The sequence below is a fragment of the Micropterus salmoides genome, unplaced genomic scaffold, assembly GCF_014851395.1.
Source record: "Micropterus salmoides isolate LMB-PRFRI ecotype aquatic unplaced genomic scaffold, ASM1485139v1 Ms_hic_scaffold_19, whole genome shotgun sequence".
NCBI classification, from domain to species: Eukaryota; Metazoa; Chordata; class Actinopteri; order Centrarchiformes; family Centrarchidae; genus Micropterus; species Micropterus salmoides.
In genome coordinates this window covers 33,206,259-33,226,257 of record NW_024041039.1, presented here as the reverse complement: position 1 = coordinate 33,226,257, position 19,999 = coordinate 33,206,259, and the positions used below count along the sequence as shown (strand labels likewise).

Sequence of the window (19,999 nt, the reverse complement as noted above, 5' to 3'; positions counted from 1 at the left end):
CTGCAGGCTGCAGACTTCATCCTTTACACACTGACACTGATACATGCTAGCCTTACCTTTTCCACACAGTGGTTCCTAAACTGTAGGTGGAGATCATTCTGACACATAGTGATGAACTACATAGTGAACTACCAATGCAATTCACCAAAAACCAAAATTCTACATTCTTCTTCTTCTTCCTGTCATTATACAGTTTATTACAGTTAAAGGCACAAATTTGTTGACTCATCTTTTATTATAAAAAAAAAAATCAAAAATCTGTAGAAATCAAATCCTATTGGTTCATTTCGAAGATGTCCATGTCTCCAGGGCCGAAGGAACAGCTCAGGAGCATATGGCAGCAGCCTGCTGCGTCCTGCGGGCTGGGGGCTGACTGAGTGACGCGCCAGCAGGAGTCGGACTGGGACTGCCATAAGAGGCGGCAGCAGCTGGAGCGCAAGCAGAGCGGGGAGAGGCTTCCTACAGCAGCACACCGCCACGCAGCTCAGCCTCCTCTCTGAGCCAGCAGCGCAGGTCCATGCTGCCGCCTCAGTAACTCTTCTACCCCGACAAACAACGCTACTCGGCGGGCTTCTACAACCCGATTCTCCGGAGAAGTTCAAAAGTAGAGTTGATTGGTAAGTCTTCACTTAGTTCAATATAAAACGGAATTAATTCAAACAGTGAAATGAAACAAAGCTTTATATCAGATTGTCTGGATTTAATTCCGTTTACAATGTTTTATAAACCAATGTACAGGTATAGGCAGTCCACCTAGCTCTTTAATAATCACATTGCTTTGACAGTGTTGATGCGTTGTGACAGTTTTAATGACACAGAGAATAGCCTGACTTGTCTCATAGGCTTTTCATCCCTTCTCTGCACACAGACTGTTTAGTTAATAATCAGCACCTGTTAGTCCAATTGTCTCTGCAGAAGTTGACACACAGCTGAACTAACCCGCATCGATGAGGCAGGTCAGTGATGACATGGAGATCCAGGCTGCACTCAGGACACGCAGTGAAGTGGTGCAAACTTCTCAATATATCACTGGGTAGTAGGTTCCGAAGTTATTTTATAATATACAACTCTCAGATACATTAAGATTTCCCTTTAAAATGTAGCGGAGTAGAAATATTATGTCTTTAAATTGTAGCTGAATGAGTTTCTAACTGTTGTGCCCACTTTACAACTTTTGTCTAAGATATAGAATCTCAGGACCCCTGGTATGCGGACATCAGTGGGTCTAATAAGGATCTTGTAGTGAACGTAATGCATTCCAATAGGCTATAAGGTGTGGCTCTGAGGGACTCGGGACATGGTTTACGTGTAGTTTTTGAAAGAAATCAGGAGAGCAAAGGGGAAGCAAAAGCAGAAACCTTTGAACTAGAACTGAGACTGACATCTGTCCATCCTCAAAGATATGATGGCCGTAACAGTCTCATATCGTGCGTACACTTTACATGTGCTGCTGCTTTTAAAGCCTCCATACTTTTACTGTACCATCTGACAGCTGGAGTTACTAGTTTGTATATTATGATTTTGCTTTTAAATCCATGGTCATAGTTTAAAGCAGTGGTTCCCAGTTTGAGGGTAAAGACCAGAACCACACAAGCCAGTTTGGATTGAGTTATACTACTTCAGCAGACATTTTGTTGAACACTAAAATTTGAAGTTGTGGACATTCTCCCATTTCACTACAGCTTTGATTTATTTGATATACTGTTGGCATGAAAGTGGTCAGATTACATTTCTGGTCGCAGCTTATGAAACAGCCACTCTGTAAGTTTTTAATTGAAAAAAAGGAAACAAAAGGAAAAAAAGGTATACCTTTTTGATCTTTTTTACATAGAGGTGACAAAAAGCACCTCAGTCCTCGTAACAAGACCTTTGAGGTGCTGAATCTGGAGTAGAGCAAAGGCCCACATGGCTGTTTGGATCTGGAGGCCCCTGTTATGCAGACATCAGAGGGTCAGAGGTGAGGAGAGCGTCAGCAGCAATGCACTTATCTCTTCTAATGACCTCCAAAGTAAAAGTCAATTACTTCTGCATCATGATCAGAGAGGAGCAGACCACAGGGGGCTGTTCCAGCTCCACCGCTCCTCATTAAAACCACTTCACTGGACTTCACCAGCCTCAGGCTCCAGATTCTAATTTCAAATGTGTAACCTGTGTGCAGCTGTGTGATGTAAACTCTGTTCTCTCTCTATCCTGTATGCTAATGTTCAGATTACAAAGTATGAAGTGAAAAAACCTCACCTGGCTAATGTGGACACTTCACTGTACTAGTATAAATGTTAGATATAGCAGCACTGTCCTCCGCCGTACAGGGGCTGATGAAAGGACAAAATCCGTCTTAAACTTAAAACCACTCCTGCTAAGCTCAGGAAACACCAGGCTCACAGGCCCCACAGACTCTACTTCTAAACTTCTTAAGAGTTTACTGATTATTAAATATTAATTATGGTTAATATTATTATTGTTCTGGATTATTACCAATACTATAAGATTAATTGTTTGATGCTTTATCAATATGAAAACTGCTGGAAATATTCTGCATGATTTGGGTTTGAGCAGTAGTAGTCCTCCTGATCAACCAAAGGTTCAGAGACTTAACTAACAGGAAAAGAATTTACACTCGAAATATACTCAAAACTATTTTTATATTTATCTGAATCATGACCTAATTAGAGTTCTGCATGGAGTCTTAATCTTCTATATTTTTTCATCTGAAAATTAACTTCAGTAAAAACCAGTGGTGCAAGTAATACCACAAAGAAAAAATACTCCAAAACAAGTTAAACTATTTCAAATGTTACCAAAGTAAAACAAAATGTATCAGATGTTAAAATACTTGTAGCGTTTTATTACATATTACTAGATTATTACATTCATTACGTTAAGAAGTAGGATGTGGAACACTAGTTTATAACAACATGTTTGTTTTTTATTTGCTGTCGTGTAAATTTACGGTAGTAAAAAGTTCCCTCTAAAATGTTGTGAAGTTGTTTAAATGGAAAATACTTTGTTAAGTACAAGTAATCCTAACCTGTACATAAGTACAGTAGTACTTCAGTAAATGAAGGTATGGCACCTGTCGTAATAATGACAGGCATCAGATAAATTAAGTATAAAGTAGAAATATTTACTTGCTGGCTGTGACCGTCTCTCACACAAAGATCCTTATTGTCAATTGTTACTCTGCTATCAAACTGGTGCAACAGCTCGCAGGTATTCATTCAGTCTGGGCCCTCTGAAGCCCTGGGCTGTTTCTGCCAACAGGAAACACACACGCACAAACACACACAAACACACAGCACGCACACACGCACTGCTTCTTCTCTGTCTGATGTGTGTGTGTGTGTTAATGTTGTCGACTGTTTTGTGTTCTATTTGGCTCACACACACACGCACACGCACACACACACGTCTTAGTGCCTCACTTGACTATTGAGGGTTTGTCTGATCCCCCGTTCCAGTATCTGCTGTGTTCTAAAAGACGTGTAATGGAAAGCACCTTTAAAGGGAATAGAGTGTTTGGGCTCCAGTCTAATTCTAGAAAAGAGTCTGCAGGTCAGAGCAGCAGGTGGATGGCGAGTAATACTTCTGACTGAAAGTTGAGTTTGTATCCCATTACAGATGTTTGGCTTTTTAACCACAACCACCATCTCTCATCACAGCTATAATGTAGCAGTCATGTACAAATCGGGCAGAAAGTGAGAATTTAAAAAATGCTGGAACTGGATTTTCTGGAATGGTGTGGTGCAAATGACTGTAGTGGAATCCATCAGCATGGGCCTTTCACATGCACAGCCTTAATAAGCTAATAATGAGCCCCCACGACCCGCCCATACCTAACAAACACATCTATGATTTCAACCTGACATTAAAATACCTCCCACATGCAAGCCACACCATGAAGCCTTAAAATACATGCAGACTCTCCGCTGAAAACCTGGTTTCCTTATCCAACCACAGCGTTTCCTGATGGGGAAGTTATAATTTCCAAAATATTGGAGAAGGTCGTTCTCATTTTTAACTTAAAACAATGTGCTGGATAACTTTCAGTCAGGTTTCAGGGTACATCACAGCACAGAAACAGCACTGCTTATGGTACTGAATGATTTGTTGTTTTTTGGTGATACTGGAAATTGTGCTAGTTTGTTCCTGCTTTACCTCGGCGCTGCTTTGACACGGTTGATCATGACATCCTCCTGGATTGCCTCCAGCAAGGGGTGGTATCCAGGGTGTTGCTCTACAGTGGTTTCACTCCTACTTGAACCTTTCCTGTTCTGACATTGGTAACATTTCCTCCTCTTCAGCAGCAATTCAATGTAGAGTACCTAAAAGTTCAATCCAGGGGCCTTTTTTTGTTTTGTATATGCTCCCCTTGGGCTCCATTCCCTGTAGACATAATATATTGCAGATACACTGTTATGCTGATGATACAGCGTCCTTGCGGTCCATTTTTAACTGCCAAAATGATATTATGGCAATGGCAATAAACTTTCTCCAACTAAATGAGAATAAGACTACAGGTGCTGGTCATATAATTAGAATATCATCAAAAGTTGATTTATTTCAGTACTTCCATTCAAAAAGTGAAACTTGGATATTATATTCATTCATTATACACAGACTGATATATTTCAAATGTTTATTTCATTTAATTGTGATGATTAAAACTGACAACTAATGAAAATCCCAAATTCAGTATCTCTGAAAATTTGAATATTACTTAAGACCAATACAAAAAAAGGATTTTTAGAAATGTTGGCCAACTGAAAAATATGAACATGAAAAGTATGAGCATGTACAGCACTCAATACTTAGTTGGGGGTCCTTTTGCCTGAATTACTGCAGCAATGCGGCGTGGCATGGAGTCCATCAGTCTGTGGCACTGCTCAGGCGTTATGAGAGCCCAGGTTGCTCTGATAGTGGCCTTCAGCTCTTCTGCATTGTTGGGTCTGGCGTATCACATCTTCCTCTTCACAATAACCCATAGATTTTCTATAGGGTTAAGGTCAGGCAAGCTTACTGGCCAATTAAGAACAGGGATACCATGGTCCTTAAACCAGGTACTTGTAGCTTTGGCACCGTGTGCAGGTGCCAAGTCCTGTTGGAAAATGAAATCTGCATCTCCATAAAGTTGGTCAGCAGCAGGAAGCGTGAAGTGCTCTAAAACTTCCCGGTAGACGGCTGCGTTGACCTTGGACCTCAGAAAACATAGTGGACCAACACCAGCAGATGACATGGCACCCCAAACCATCACTGACTGTGGAAACTTTACACTGGACCTCAAGCAACGTGGATTCTGTGCCTCTCCTCTCTTCCTCCAGACTCTGGGACCTTGATTTCCAAAGGAAATGCAAAATTTACTTTCATCAGAGAACATAACTTTGGACCACTCAGCAGCAGTCCAGTCCTTTTTGTCTTTAGCCCGGTGAGACGCTTCTGACGCTGTGTCTTGTTCAAGAGAGACTTGACACAAGGAATGCGACAGCTGAAACCCATGTCTTGCATACGTCTGTGCGTGGTGGTTCTTGAAGCACTGACTCCAGCTGCAGTTCACTCTTTGTGAATCTCCCCACTGGAAATATATCAGTCTGTGCGGAATGAATGTATACATTATACAAGTTTCACTTTTTGAATGGAATTACTGAAATCAACTTTTTGATGATATTCTAATTATATGACCAGCACCTGTACATGTCATCACTGGTCAGATTTGGCAGGGGTCCAGAGAAAACTACAGTGTCCGACATTGTTTTTGCATGTACACACCGACTCAACATTAATCTTAGTGACCTCCAATTGGCATAACCTGGAGTCATTACCGCCGACGTGAATAACAATCTTACTGTATTTACGTTTATCCTTACCCAGTTGTTTCAAATAAGACTCACTGTCGCCCGCTGTGGCCCCAGGGATGCACTTAACTATGGTAGCTGGCTTCGCTAACTTCACGTTGTGTCAGAGTTGGTGTCTCAGCGGGTGTGTCGCTTGTCATCACATCAATAACAATAAGATTTCACTATTAATAGTAGATTTGTCCCAATCTGTGTTGACTGAACACTGTGGCTATGGCAAAGTTATTCTTAAACTCACCTGGAGGTCATAAATCCTTAGGATGTCCGCAGTGCCTCTGCTGTCTTGCCTGTCTGTGAGACCTTCTGCCTGTCCAGGGCAATCAGTTGTGTTGCGTATTGTCAAGCTTGCAGCAGAATAGTTTGCATATGTTCTGCATCTGCAAGCATAAAAACACATACACACAAATGTATGTGGATTAATACAGAGTTTTCAACTTTGGCCTTCACAGAAAAACATAATGAATCAATTAGGCTACTTGTTTGAAGCAGGACGGCTGGCTATATGGCAAATAGAATACAGTTTTTTCCTGGGACATGGACCACTGCATTGACACAGAGTTATGATCATGATTTCAGTCAGGTAATAAATAGCTCAAGGAGTTATAATGAGTTAATAACAGCTTTTCACACAGTCTACAGTAAAAAAAAGTTCTACAGTCTTCTTGGCTCTTGGTCACTGCCAATAATTCAGGTATCAAAAACAATCTGTGACAGTTGTTAATTGCTTCTTTTCATTTTAAAATGTCACTGTGAAATGTTGGCACCTATAGAAGCAACGTAGGTTTTTTTCACCATATGTCTGATTAGCAAGCCAGCAATTTACTGCAGGTACACAGTATCTAACACACAGGCAGGTTTATTTATTCTGTACCACTGAGGGAGGAAGGGACCCTTAACTTGCTTTTAATAATGAAGCAAAACATTCCTGTATGGTCCTTATAATGCCTTTAACTCAAGTCTTAAAAATCTATACAGTATAAAGCATTAAGTCCAAATACTCCTAAACCGTTTTACTCCCCCCGTGAGTTTGCTTCATTCACTCTGGTCGGTGTTTACATCTCGCCGCACACCAACGTTCAGCACGCACAGAGCATGCTGGCCGACCGGATACTGTGTGTGGAGCAGACAAACCCGGACTCCCTTGTTATTGTTCTCGGTGACTTTAACAGGGGAAAACTCAGCCAAGAACTCCCCAAATACAGACAGTTTATGAAGTGTCCAACCAGAGATGGGAACACTTTGAATCACTGCTACATCACAGTTAGCAGTGCCTATCACGCCGTCACACGCGCTTCACTAGGACACTCTGATCACGTGATGGTCCATCTTATTCCTGCTTACAGGCAAAAGCGCTGTAAACCTGTAGTGAGGACATCAAAGAAGTGGACTAGTGAAGCTGTTGAGGATTAGCAAGGAGGTGCGAGAAGCTAAACGACTGTACTCAGAGAGACTAAGAACCAGTTCTCTGCAACCGACGCCACTTCTGTCTGGAGAGGGTTCAGACAGATCACAAACTATAAACTCAAAGTCCCCCACTACATAAACGATTCTCGCCTGGCAAATGAGCTGAACCAGTTCTACTGCCACTTTGAGAGTCAATCAGACACCATCCCCCGTGACTCATCTGCTCAGCTTCAGCATCAGTCCACCACTTCTTCCCCCCCCCTCCTCAGAGCTAGCCAGCTCCACCCCCTCCCCTCCTCTCTCCATCACAGAGAGGGAAGTCAACTGTCTTTTCAAGAGGCAGAAACCCAGCAAAGCAGCTGGGCCTGACTCTGTCTCCCCATCCACCCTGAAGCACTGTACTGATCAGCTGTCTCCGGTGTTCACAGACATTTTTAACACCCCTTGGAGACATGCCATGTGCCAGCCTGCTTCAAAGCCTCCACCATCATCCCTGTCCCCAAGAAACCAAGGACCACAGAACTAAACGACTACAGACCCATCGCCCTGACCTCTGTGGTTATGAAGTCCGTTACAGACCTGCAGTTCGTCTACAGAGTCAACAGGTCTGTAGACGATGCAGTAAACATGGCCCTTCACTACATCCTCCAGCACCTGGACTCCCAAGGAACCTACGCCAGGATCCTGTTTGTGGATTTCAGCTCCGCTTTTAACACCATCATCCCGGCCCTGCGGCTGGAGAAGCTCTCCCAGCTGAGCGTACCTGACTCCACCTGCAGGTGGATCACAGACTTCCTGACGGACAGGAAGCAGCACGTGAAGCTGGGAAAACATGTCTCTGATTCCAGGACCATCAGCATCCCCTCAAGGCTGCGTTCTTTCCCTCCTTCTCTTCTCCCTGTACACCAACAGCTGCATCTCCAGTCACCAGTCTGTCAAACTCTTGAAGTTTGCGGATGACACCACCCTCATTGGGCTCATCTCAGGTGGGGATGAGTCCACCTACAGGTGGGAGATCGACCATCTGGTGACCTGGTGCAGCCAGAACAGTCTGGAGCTTAATGCTCAAAAGACAGTGGAGATGGTCGTGGATTTTAGAGAGAGCCCAGCCCCATCCTCCCCCATCATCCTGTGTGACTCCCCAGTCACCAATTTGGACTCCTTCCGCTTCCTGGGCACCATCATTTCCCAGGACCTCAAGTGGGAGCTGAACATCACCTCCCTCACCAAGAAGGCCCAGCAGAGGATGTACTTCCTGCGGCAGCTGAAGAAGTTCAGCCTACCAAAGACAATGATGGTGCACTTCTACACCGCCATCATTGAGTCCATCCTCACCTCCTCCATCACCATCTGGTACGCTGCTGTCACTGCCAGCATCATTCACTCTGCTGATCGCAAGGTGATTGGTTGCAATCTTCCTTCTGTTCTGGACCTGTACTCCTCGAGGACTCTGAGGCGAGCAGGAAAGATTGCAGCTGACTCCGGACACAAACTGTTTCAGACTCTCCCCTCTGGCAGGAGGCTGCGGTCCATCGGGACCAAAACCTCTCACCACAAAAACGGCTTCTACCCATCGGCAGCTAGCTTCATCAATAAGGCCCGGGTCCCCCACTGACACCACTGACCCTTGCAAATGATACAAATGTCTCTGTGCATGTAAATACTGTTTCATCTCGTGTTGTGCACAGACCTGGAGCAGATTTAACAAACAATATAATTATTTCCCACTAGTCCAGTAAACAACATCATCATCAAATACTTTTCAAATACAATATTTTATAATTTATCTGACTCACCTGTACAATAGCTGCTCTTGCCAGTCAGGTGATAATGGGCGTGATGAAATTCCTTTAGCAGCACTCTCTATGGTCTGTAATTGGCACAAAATACAAGAACACCATATTTTTATTAGTTTACAAAATAATGGCCAAATAAATACTACTAACAGTAAATACTTCTCACAAACATGAGATATGGGCGGAGTTTAATGTTGTGAGAAATAGTTTCTAAGACTTAGTTACCAGTTTATTAATTACATCTAGTTAAAAGGTAATACAGTCTAATCCAACATTCCTGCCATAAATCCTTCCTTCATGAAAATGATAATGTGCAGTATTTTGCTAAGATAACTAATAAGAATGATCATTTTGGAAGCTGCAGTTTGTTGTGCTGCAGTTGAAGTGTAGCACATGGACAGGTGTTTCTGTTATTATGTCCATCCCATTAATATCTGTGAGCCCGTGCTAAATAACAGAAATGTGTCTTGCATAACGCAATATAGTTCTCCTGTCCACATTTCATTACAACATTTCTACAGTAAAAAAATAACGTTACTCCTTTACAGATAACGTTACAGCCACTTGAGGCAACTAACGTTAGTCTCTGCAATAAAAGGGCTGAATGGTAGGACTTTCTGAGTAACGTTACCCAACATCTTACAACAAAGACGTTGCGTTTAGCAACAGCTTATAATACTTGAACGCAGAGTTTGACTGTCTCCACATTATACCGTTAGGGCTTACATAACTACAGCACTTGGTGCAAAGTTACCAGTGTGTTAGCCAGCTTACTTAAGTTAACGTTAGCCTTTCTGTTAACGCTACTGCTACTGCGCCTGATAGCCGAAATTTAATTAACTTTTTTACTTACCAGACCAAAGCGCAGGTAACAAGGAGCAGCCCCAGACTTTAAATAATAACTGTTGACGACTTTCTGGCAAAGATTTCAGTCACTTGTATACATTAACGTTACTTTTTAGCTAACGTTAGTTGAGTTAAGTTTCCCTTAACGGCTCTGGCCTGACGTTGGGACGTTGATGACGTCAGATGGAAGTGATAATGATTCAGAATTATTATTGAGTTTTCTTGCACTTTCTTTGAATTACAAGAATAAACAAACAATCTGTCATTTGTTTATCACTGGATCTATATAGTAAAATATTTTGGTTGGATTTTCACTATTATATGGGAAGGAAAACTTGACAAACAATTCAATTTCAGGATATAGACATTCTTATGTATTATGTTTTGTAGTTGTTAAATAATGAGTAGGAAAAAGGTGCCTATTATTTTTTTGGTAAAGTTAGTTTTATTATTTGGAAATTCCACGTTCACAAGAAGAAATGGGCTGACTGACATTAAGAATACAAATGCTTTTAAGATTAATTATATGTTTGACAAATGTCTTATGATCCAGTATTTTGAATTTACTCTAGTATTTTCTTTGTGTTTTGTCCTCTTGTCTTTCATTTTTTTCTTTACTGTGTACATGTTACCCTCATTTTGACAGCTTTGTATATACTGTTATGTGTTCTCTAAAATAAATAAAATAACTTACAATTGAGCTATAAATATTTACTCAGAAGCATCGATCCTTTCTTTGGTACTATACCACATAGAACATATACTGTGTGGTAAATGTGTGGTAAATCTATGGTATAGTACCATAGGACATGTACTGTGTGGTATAGTACTATAGGACATATACTGTGTGGTAAATGTGTGGTATAGTACAATAGGACATGTACTGTGTGGTAAATGTGTGGTATAGTACTATAGGATGTGTACTATGTGGTAAATCTGTGGTATAGTACCATAGGATGTGTACTGTGTGGTAAATCTGTGGTATTGTACCCTAGGACGTGTACTGTCTGGTAAATGTATATTATAGTACCATAGGGCGTACTGTGTGGTAAATGTATGGTATAGTACTATAGGACATGTACTATTTGGTAAATGTGTCATAAATCTATGGTATAGTACCACACCTTCTGTGATACATTACCGCAGAATTTGCTTTACCTTTGGTACTGTAAGGTCGTACCATATGAATACCATAGGAACATTTTCTAGTACCACAGGAAATTTTTGTAAGGGGTACCTTAAAATTTAGCAATTGTTATAATAAAATATTAAATTTGATTCTTTTTTAAATAACATGTTTTTAAAAGGCAATTATTTAATAATGAAAACCAATAAGAAAATAGATAAAAAAAACAAAACCAATAAAAATAGTATCAATAAATGTATCAATAAAACCCCAACAGTATAAAATAAATACAATATAAATGGTAGAAGGTAAAGACAAAGTTTATAATTTATCACTCCTTAGTCCATCTCTGGGGTGGATCTCTAATGCATTTAATTTCCTATCTATAAAGATTAAACATTACAATTAACTTTAATCTTGTTCTTTTCAACAAAGTTTTGTGTTGGAGTTTGTGTTATTCTAAATTTTGACACCTAGATTAAATTTTTTACAGCAAATACAATACTGTTCCAAATATCGGTCATCGATCTAATTGGTTAGTAATAATCGGGATTGGGATCAGCCCGGAAAAAAACATACAGTATCGGTTGATCCCTACATCAAACCAATCCCATTTAGCCATCCCGCAGTCTCGTATGAAAACAAAGGTGATCGTGCCTTTTCATTGGTGGCCCCGAGACTGTGTCGGCAGATCACCGCACTGTTCAGACTACACAACTTGCCGTCTTGTGATAGGAGTCTTGAAGTCGTTGTGGCGTTCACACTACGTGACTGATTAGTGACAGGGGGTCAGACACTATGCCAGCTGACAGTGGCTGTGTCACCTGATGGCTGGCAAACCACATTTTGTCAAGAAAACACAAGTGAAATGTGAAACGGGAAATGATACGAACTTACACATGAAACAGCTGTAGTTTGTTATTATAAAAGTAGCAATTATAAAGACAAATAATCTGGGTCAAAGGATGGATTAGCACACGCAGGTAGCAGGGATTGTCTGAGCTACAGAGAGCTGGGGGGGAGTAAAAATTGTTTTGAGGGCTCCTCTCTTTAATGCATTCAATTATAAAAGCGGTAAGAATAAATCAACGTGACTTGCATGTTCTCACCTGGTGTTTTTTGTCTCTACCAGAGTTTGTGTAGCAGCCATGGGCAGCAAGACTCTGCCAGCACCAGTCCCTCTCCACCCATCCCTCCAGCTGGCCAACTACTCCCTCCTCCAAAGCTCCACAGGCCTCCAGCTGCCAGCAGATCATTTCCACAGCATCTATAGCTTCAGCGCCTTACACGCCATCCACCTCCACCAGTGGACCCTCGGCTACCCGCCTTTGGCCCTGCCCCGCTGCACAATCTCAAAGTTACCTGCCCAGTTCTCCTCCATGGCCTCCATCCCTATATTCCCTCACCTCCTGCAGCCCAAGCAAGACTCAGTGAGGTTGCTGCAGAGCTCCAAGAACAAGCCTCGCTTTGACTTTGCCAACCTGGCAGCAGCAGCCACCCAGGAGGATCACCTGAAGGCGGAGGACCTGAGCATGGCGGGTGCTGCTGCTGCTGCTGCAGCGCAAGCTTCATCTCACCACCCAACCTCAGCTAGTCTGGGATGCCTCCTGGACGTGACCAAACTCTCCTCACCAGAGCGCAAGTCCAGCCGAGGACGACTGCCCTCCAAGACCAAGAAAGAATTTGTCTGCAAGTTCTGTGGCCGCAATTTTACCAAATCCTACAACCTTTTGATCCACGAGAGGACGCACACAGACGAGAGGCCATATACCTGTGATATCTGTCACAAAGCCTTCAGAAGACAAGACCACCTCCGAGACCACAGGTGAGAACATGTATCAAAGCCTGTCAAGTCAAATCATATACAGAACTAAACATTGTATTTGCTGCATGAATAAAGGTTCCTTTCTGGAACTGTCAATCTGACAAGATGTCCGCTTAATGCAGCGATTGGCTAGGTGTGGTAATCTTGCTACTGCTAGAAAGTGTGTGCTGTTATACCCCATTTGTGTAATTAGGTGTGTCTCATCCCTTTCACTATTCAAGTTTAAGGCCTATTTTAACCACATTTCCACAGAATCAGCAATCAATCAAGTTCCAGACACCACCGTTCTCCAAATTAAGACTTGTGTATTTTACAAATAAGAATTTGTTTCTTTGCTCAGTCAGATGTTCTGTATCGTCATCCGAATCAGCATGTATGCATAAATCACAAAAAAGCCTCCAATTTAGAGACCCACACCCACTCCACCTCCACCAGCCCCTGGAGACTATATTGACGAGGACGGCTGCTTTAATTAATTTCACTCTATGAACCTGGACTGTGTGTGACCTTTTGTATGTGTAGAAGAACACAGAACATTATTAACATTAGATCCTGAGCAATCTTGGGTGTAGCATGTCTAAACTACGTATGAATTTTAATACATTTATGAGAATTAATACCCAATTATGAATTTTAATATTCAGAAATTATTAATCCATAAAAAGCTCTCGTTTCGCAGGGGCACCATCGGAGTTATTAACCTAGAGTCTCAGGACCTCTAGGTAGCTTTTAATAATTATTCAATTATTCACCAGTGATCAGTTAGTTAATAATTGCTCAATTATCTTAAATCAATCAGTCAGTCTCATATCTAAAGGGTAAATTCTCTTGGCAGGGACTTAGAAGTAGGCAATACACACAATTCCCTGGTTACAGAGAATTTATTAACTAACTAAGGTGATATAAAAAGGTGGTTAAATACATCAGAGAAATAAACAATGGCTAAACAATGAGAATGGAGGTTCGATTGTGGGAGGATTTGACTCATACGGCAGAGGAGAACTAATGAAAGTAAGCTATGAGTTTAGGAGTTAAAAAGACAATATTAACACTATGGGACATCCCTGACCACAGAACGCTTTGTTTGGTCTTACTGCTTGTGTTTCTCTCCGTGGGTTGCTGGTAAACGGCCTCACACTGGCAGAGTCTGTGCGTTCTCATTTAGGACAGCTTCAAGCCGCTGGCCAGTTGCTTTCTCTGACAGGGAATTGCTCCGGGGTCCGTCTCGGGGAGGCTTATTGAAGAAACTTGCAGTGGGGGCCTTCCCAACCCTGTCTCGGGTCAGGTTTAAGTCATCCTTTGTTACTGCTGGTGGGCCACGTGGCAGTGTCCGACCTCCATGGGCTTAGCTCGACGTATAAAGCTTAAAAAAAAGAATTGAATTGAATTAACTAGTTTAACGGACTGATAACTTTTAACAAACAAAAGAAAGAAAATAAAAACAAGTAAAGTTGCTGTTAAACGAGGGAAAAATTAATGTCGAAACAAAGACTTTGTTGCGCTGTTCGAAGAGGGCACGCCAGGCGCGTGCCGACGCGCCGTTGAAGAGCCTGGAACAAGCCGGCAGACAAGAGGGAAGCGTCCAAAGAGCAGAGTGGAAGAGAACAAACGACGTCGTGTGTCGCTCTTTTTTTGTCTGGGGCGTGGTTCCCCAGAGGGCAGTCCTTCGTTTCCCGCAGGGCGGGCCGTTTCCAGTTTCCCAAGGGACTGTCTTTCTAAATTTTTAATATGTCTATAAAAAGGAAAAGAAAATCTATTTGTGCGTATTATAATCAAATATTTTCCCACAATCAAACCTCAATGGTCAAACGGTTGTACCGTTCTAAGTTTAAGCATTTGGTAACAGGAAAACAATTGGCAGTAATTAGACCTTAAAAGGTTAGCATTTCAGAATGATGGCATGTAATACTTATTTTGTCCACTTGGGGGAGCTCAGGTTACATGACAACAGCTTAGATTAATCCCAAAACAATCTTCTCAGGAGCTGGAAAATTTAGGTTTAGGCCCCCTTTCTTTAAGAAGAGTTCTGATAGGCTTTTTAGGAAAACGCTAATCGCTGGTTAATGTCCCTTTTGTCAGTTTAACAGTCAGGCAGCGCGTTATCAGGCTGCGGAATCAAAGGTTTACGATCAGGCTGCTCAGGAATAGCGACCTTTCAACACCCCCTCCTTTGGGGTCTCTTCAGCCATCTGTAGAGGGATGATAATCAAACACCCTCCTCCTTCTCTCTGGGAAAATAATGGCAATACTTCCAGCTGTGGAAAGAACCAACACGTTCTCACTCCCGACACGTCACCTACTGACGCTTGGTCAAAGCTCTTTGGCATCACTTTTTAACGATTTGCAACAAATTTGCAACGTCCTGTTAGACTTTCAAAATAAAACGCTAGTGTTGCGAAACATCGCCATTTTGAAACGGCACGTTATCAAAGTTGTGAAACGTTGCAATTTGGTTAGGTTTAGGCACAAAAAGTACTTGGTTAGCTTTAGGCAGCAAAACTACTTAGTTAAGGTTAGAAAAGTGAAAAGGGTTTGAGTTAAAATAACTACGTCACTTGTGTAACTTACTTAATTTACACAGCTTGCATAACTTAAATAAAACAATTTAGTTTAGTTTCACACGGGACACAAAGACCGCTCTCCTGGTTCTCGAAGTCAGGGTTCTGGCCCTTCATCCATCCCAACCACCTCCTTACTCTGTCTTTTCTGTTAAATATCATATACCTACCTTCACTATCAAAACTGACGCTACAGCGCTTACCCCACTGCGTTGAACTATGATACTGTAGGGATCCCCAGTGCGTTACAAACTGACGCTGATGGGTCTTGACTATGCGTTCATATGTGACGAGATGGGAGTGAGAATGGGTTAAAAGAATGCCTCTCTCCCTCGTTCTCCATTCTTCCTTTAACTGGACTCCTAACTCCTATAACTAGCTTCTGGACTTGAACTGCCCCTGACTTGCCGTGCAGTCGCACATTCACATCAAGGACAACAAAACAAGTGGCTTTCTGGTAACGCAGTAATGCAGTGTAACTTGGATTAATAACTTTAATATTAGTACCGTTTGGAATTCGTAATCCCTTACACAACTGGTTACTGGGGAAAGGAATAATATTACTAAATATATAAGACTAAATGCCTTATTCAATATCATGTTTATCTTTTGCTGACATTATTCTAATTACCAAATATCTGGTATTGTGGGAGGCTACTCATTTGGAGGACATGTTTGAAGGGTCATGAAGCCTGACATAGGTGGTAAATGGAGCGGGGGGAGAACCTGCACTACATCCTGAGCCACAGCCACCCACACTAAAGTGATGATGTTCTGAAATGTGACATGGCTCTTCCTAAATACTAACTGCTGCTTTGTTGTGTTCCCCAATAGGTACATTCATTCCAAAGAAAAGCCCTTCAAATGTCAGGAGTGTGGGAAGGGCTTCTGTCAGTCCAGGACTCTGGCTGTCCATAAAACACTACACATGCAGGTCAAGGATCTGAAGCCAATCAAAGTCAAGTGATGCACTCTGCCAGCAGGGAAGAGACGTGAACACAACATAAAACAAGAATCAAACACAATCAAAGACTTTTTCATCTCAGCTGCTTGGGGCACAGCCCTCAGCCTCCATGGATTACTTCTCAAGGATTACATGTTTTACCAGCCAGTTCTTAAAGAAATAATACAGAAATAAGCCTTAATGTAGAAGTGTATGCTTCGTTATCAAAGCCTGATTTGGTAGAGGAGCCAGTGGAACGAGAAATGGACCTTAAGGAAAAGGTCCTTGTGGCGCTCAGGCGCTTATAATTCAAAGCAGGACACAAGTTATATGCAATGATCAAAGCCATGTTAGCATAGACACATTTTCTTGCTTGTCAATACCACATTCCAATGTTATTTTTGTACAGATACATTATATCAGAAATGTATTTTTGCACTTTAATCAGTTTATTGATTATTTACATGATTATTCACTGGATTTTTTATTTTCAAAATGAATAATCATTTCTAAATAAAATATTTTACTGTAATTGGTTGGCTGTGTGTCTGAGCATCATGAAAATGACACTGATGATGAGGATGATGACAGTGACGAGGTGTCACCAGTCATTTACTCCCTACTCACTCCTTAACCTACATGTGGACATTTTCTCTACTTCCTAACTCTAGATAACATTAAAATATTTTAAGGGAAGAATAGTAACAAAAGCTAAATTAAACCTTAAAAATAATGAACAAGAAATGAAAAAACAACTAGAATGGTAATTTCCTTAAGAAAATGCGTGTGAGGGTTGTCAGCTGTTAGTTGTGACTGCTGCCAAAGCTGCAAGTACTGCTCCATCAGCAATTTAAAATCCTTTAGCGTTACCTACAGGTAAAAGAATCACATTACACGGACTAATTCAGTTAAATATTAAAGCAGCCAGCGTGAAGCGCGTCAGACAGTGTTGTACTTAAAAGTCACTTCCTGTGTCCTCTATGTGGTGCAAAGGAGCACCCAGTAACGATACGTTATGTCCAGTACATCATGTTGAGGAAATTTCTTTTAATCGCATAATGGATGTAACACAAGGCTTACTTCCTGTTGCCAGTAGGTGGCGCTATGACTATAACTGAATTTTGGCATGTTTGGCGTGTTGGGGGCAAGACCATTATCAATCACATAAAGTTTGGTACAGATGTGAGCATGTACACTTTAGTTGTAACAACGTCCTGTTTCATGGCGAATCATTGATATTCCACGCCACGGACTGCCCCGGTCGACCAAAACTCACCATTTGTACAACATGTGATCATTGATGGGATAAGACTGCACAGCAAGTACGCACGGACTAATTCTCTAGGAGGAGTTTGTTTTAAATGTGAAGTGTGTAAATCACCAAATATGACAATTAAATCCAAAATGGCCGACTTCTTGTTGTTTTTTGACCCTCCTGGCGTGTGTTCAAAATTTTGTAAGTTTTCAAGAATGTTAAGGCCGTCAAGAAAGAGATGTATATGCGGAAACATTTCTTCAGTTTAGTATTGCAGTCAACATGCCTTGCCCTCGACTCAAACAGTCAATCTTTGCGTTGTCAGGGCAAGCACTACTACGCTGCTCAGACACACTGGTTCAATGCTGATTTTAACTTTCTCTGGTTTTCATGGACAAGAAATGCCTCTAAAGCACCAACAGAGGGCGTTCAATGACCAAACATTCCTGGCACACTACTGTTTAACTTATATATATATTTTATTTGAGGTCCAGTCTACTGTAAAATATATAGAGCTATCAACTATTTTAAGGAAACACTGATATCCAGGTAAACATTGATTGCATTTAGAAAGACTAAGGGCCTTTCTCAATCTGTCTGTACTTGTGTTCTTGTGAAACGTCATCTTTTGTGGCCCAAGTACTGGCCCAATACACAAGTTTGCATTTTGGCAAGAACGGTTAAAAATCCCGTGTTGACATGCCAGTTTTACAGAGGATGCATTGGTTGGTAACGTGTTTTCAATTCAATTCAATTTTATTTATATACAACAACAGTTATCTCACAGCGCTTTTCATAAAAGAGCAGGTCTAGACTCTATGATGTTATTTACAGAAGACCAACAATTCCCAACCAAGAGCAAGCACTAGGCGACAGAGGCAAGGAAAAACTTCCTTTTAAGAGGCAGAAACCTCGAGCAGAACCATGGCTCAGGGTGGGCGGCCATCTGCCTCGACCGGTTGGGGTTGAAGGGGGAGAGAGAGAGAGAGAGAGAGAGGGGGCAAGAGAGAGCTTTCAATGCAATAAAAAGAAACATTAAAATATATATTCCAATTGAAATCTTGCTTAAAATTTTCCAATTTGTACTAGAACCAATAATTCTATATGGTAGCGAAATCTGGGGGCCAAATCTTAATAATGAATTTGATAAATGGGACAAAACAATCATAGAATCTTTCCATACTGAGTTCTGTAAGAGCATCCTGCAGGTGCAGAGAAAAACACCAAATAACCTGTGCAGAGCAGAGCTCGGCCAATACACCCTCCTACTAAAAATACAGAAAAGATCACTTAAATTTTACAATCACTTAAAATCAGTTAACCCCCAGACATATTATCACAAAGCCCTAACATACCAGGAGCTGAAACCAGAGAAGAGTCCCCTCAGCCAGCTGGTCCTTAAGCTCTCTGCAGTAACAAGTCCCCAACAACCTCACGCTTTGATTGCTTTACGCTTTAATTACTTGTTTAATGAAATGTATGGGGTTGATTGTTCTTATGTTGTATGTATGATGCTTTGGCAATATTATTGTTACGCATTCATGCCAATAAAGTTAATTTCAATTGAATTTGAATTGAGAGAGGGCAAGAGAGAGAGAGAGAGATGACAAGAGAGAGAGAGAGGGCACTAGAGAGAGAGAGAAAGAGAGTAATGTTTATGATAATAATCGCAATGTTAATGATTATAATAACAATAATAACAATAGGGCTAGTAATAATTGTAGCGGAGGATGTCAAGCAGGAACACAGGGGCAGCAGGAGTCTCGCAACCACAGATCCACATTCCACAGCTCCAGAGCCAGAAACACCTGCAGGAAGTGATAGGAGGAGAGAGGAGAGGGACGAGAAAGCACAAGACTACCGGAAAGGGGAGATGTCGAGTTAGTAACATGCATTAATGGGATGAGGTTGCATACAGAGGGAGAGAAAGTAGAGGAGAGAGGAGCTCAGTGAATCATGGGAAATCTCCCGGCAGTCTAGGCCTATAGCAGCATAACTAAGGGATGGTTCAGGACTCATCTGAGCCAGCCCTAACTATAAGCTTTATCAAAGAGGAAAGTCTTAAGCCTACTCTTAAATGAGGAGATGGTGTCTGCCTCCTGAACGCAAACCGGAACCTGGTTCCACAGGAGAGGAGCTTGATAGCTGAATGCTCTGGCTCCCATTCTACTTTTGGAGACTCTAGGAACCACAAGCAACCCTGCATTCTGGGAGTGCAGTGCTCTGGTGGGGTAGTAAGGTACTATGAGCTCTTTAAGATAAGATGGTGCCTGACGAAATAAAAAAAAAGAAACGATTCGCGCGCTTGTTCCGATGAGTCCGGGTCGGATTCCGCCGACTGATGGATGCTCACGCCCTCCTGAGTGTACACAGACTACATGTGGGCCGTATCTGGAA

The 19,999-nt window shown here is 41.7% G+C and overlaps 1 protein-coding gene across 1 annotated transcript; it reads left to right on the top strand.

The window, feature by feature from the left end:
• The first annotated feature begins 371 nt into the window (after window positions 1-371).
• Window positions 372-16,879, top strand: osr1 (odd-skipped related transcription factor 1). Its single transcript, XM_038729871.1, has 3 exons — window positions 372-617; window positions 12,154-12,846; window positions 16,239-16,879. The coding sequence occupies exons 2-3, from the start codon at window positions 12,170-12,172 to the stop codon at window positions 16,369-16,371; spliced, it is 810 nt and encodes a 269-aa protein (XP_038585799.1). The 5' UTR covers window positions 372-617; window positions 12,154-12,169; the 3' UTR covers window positions 16,372-16,879.
• The last annotated feature ends 3,120 nt before the right edge of the window (window positions 16,880-19,999 follow it).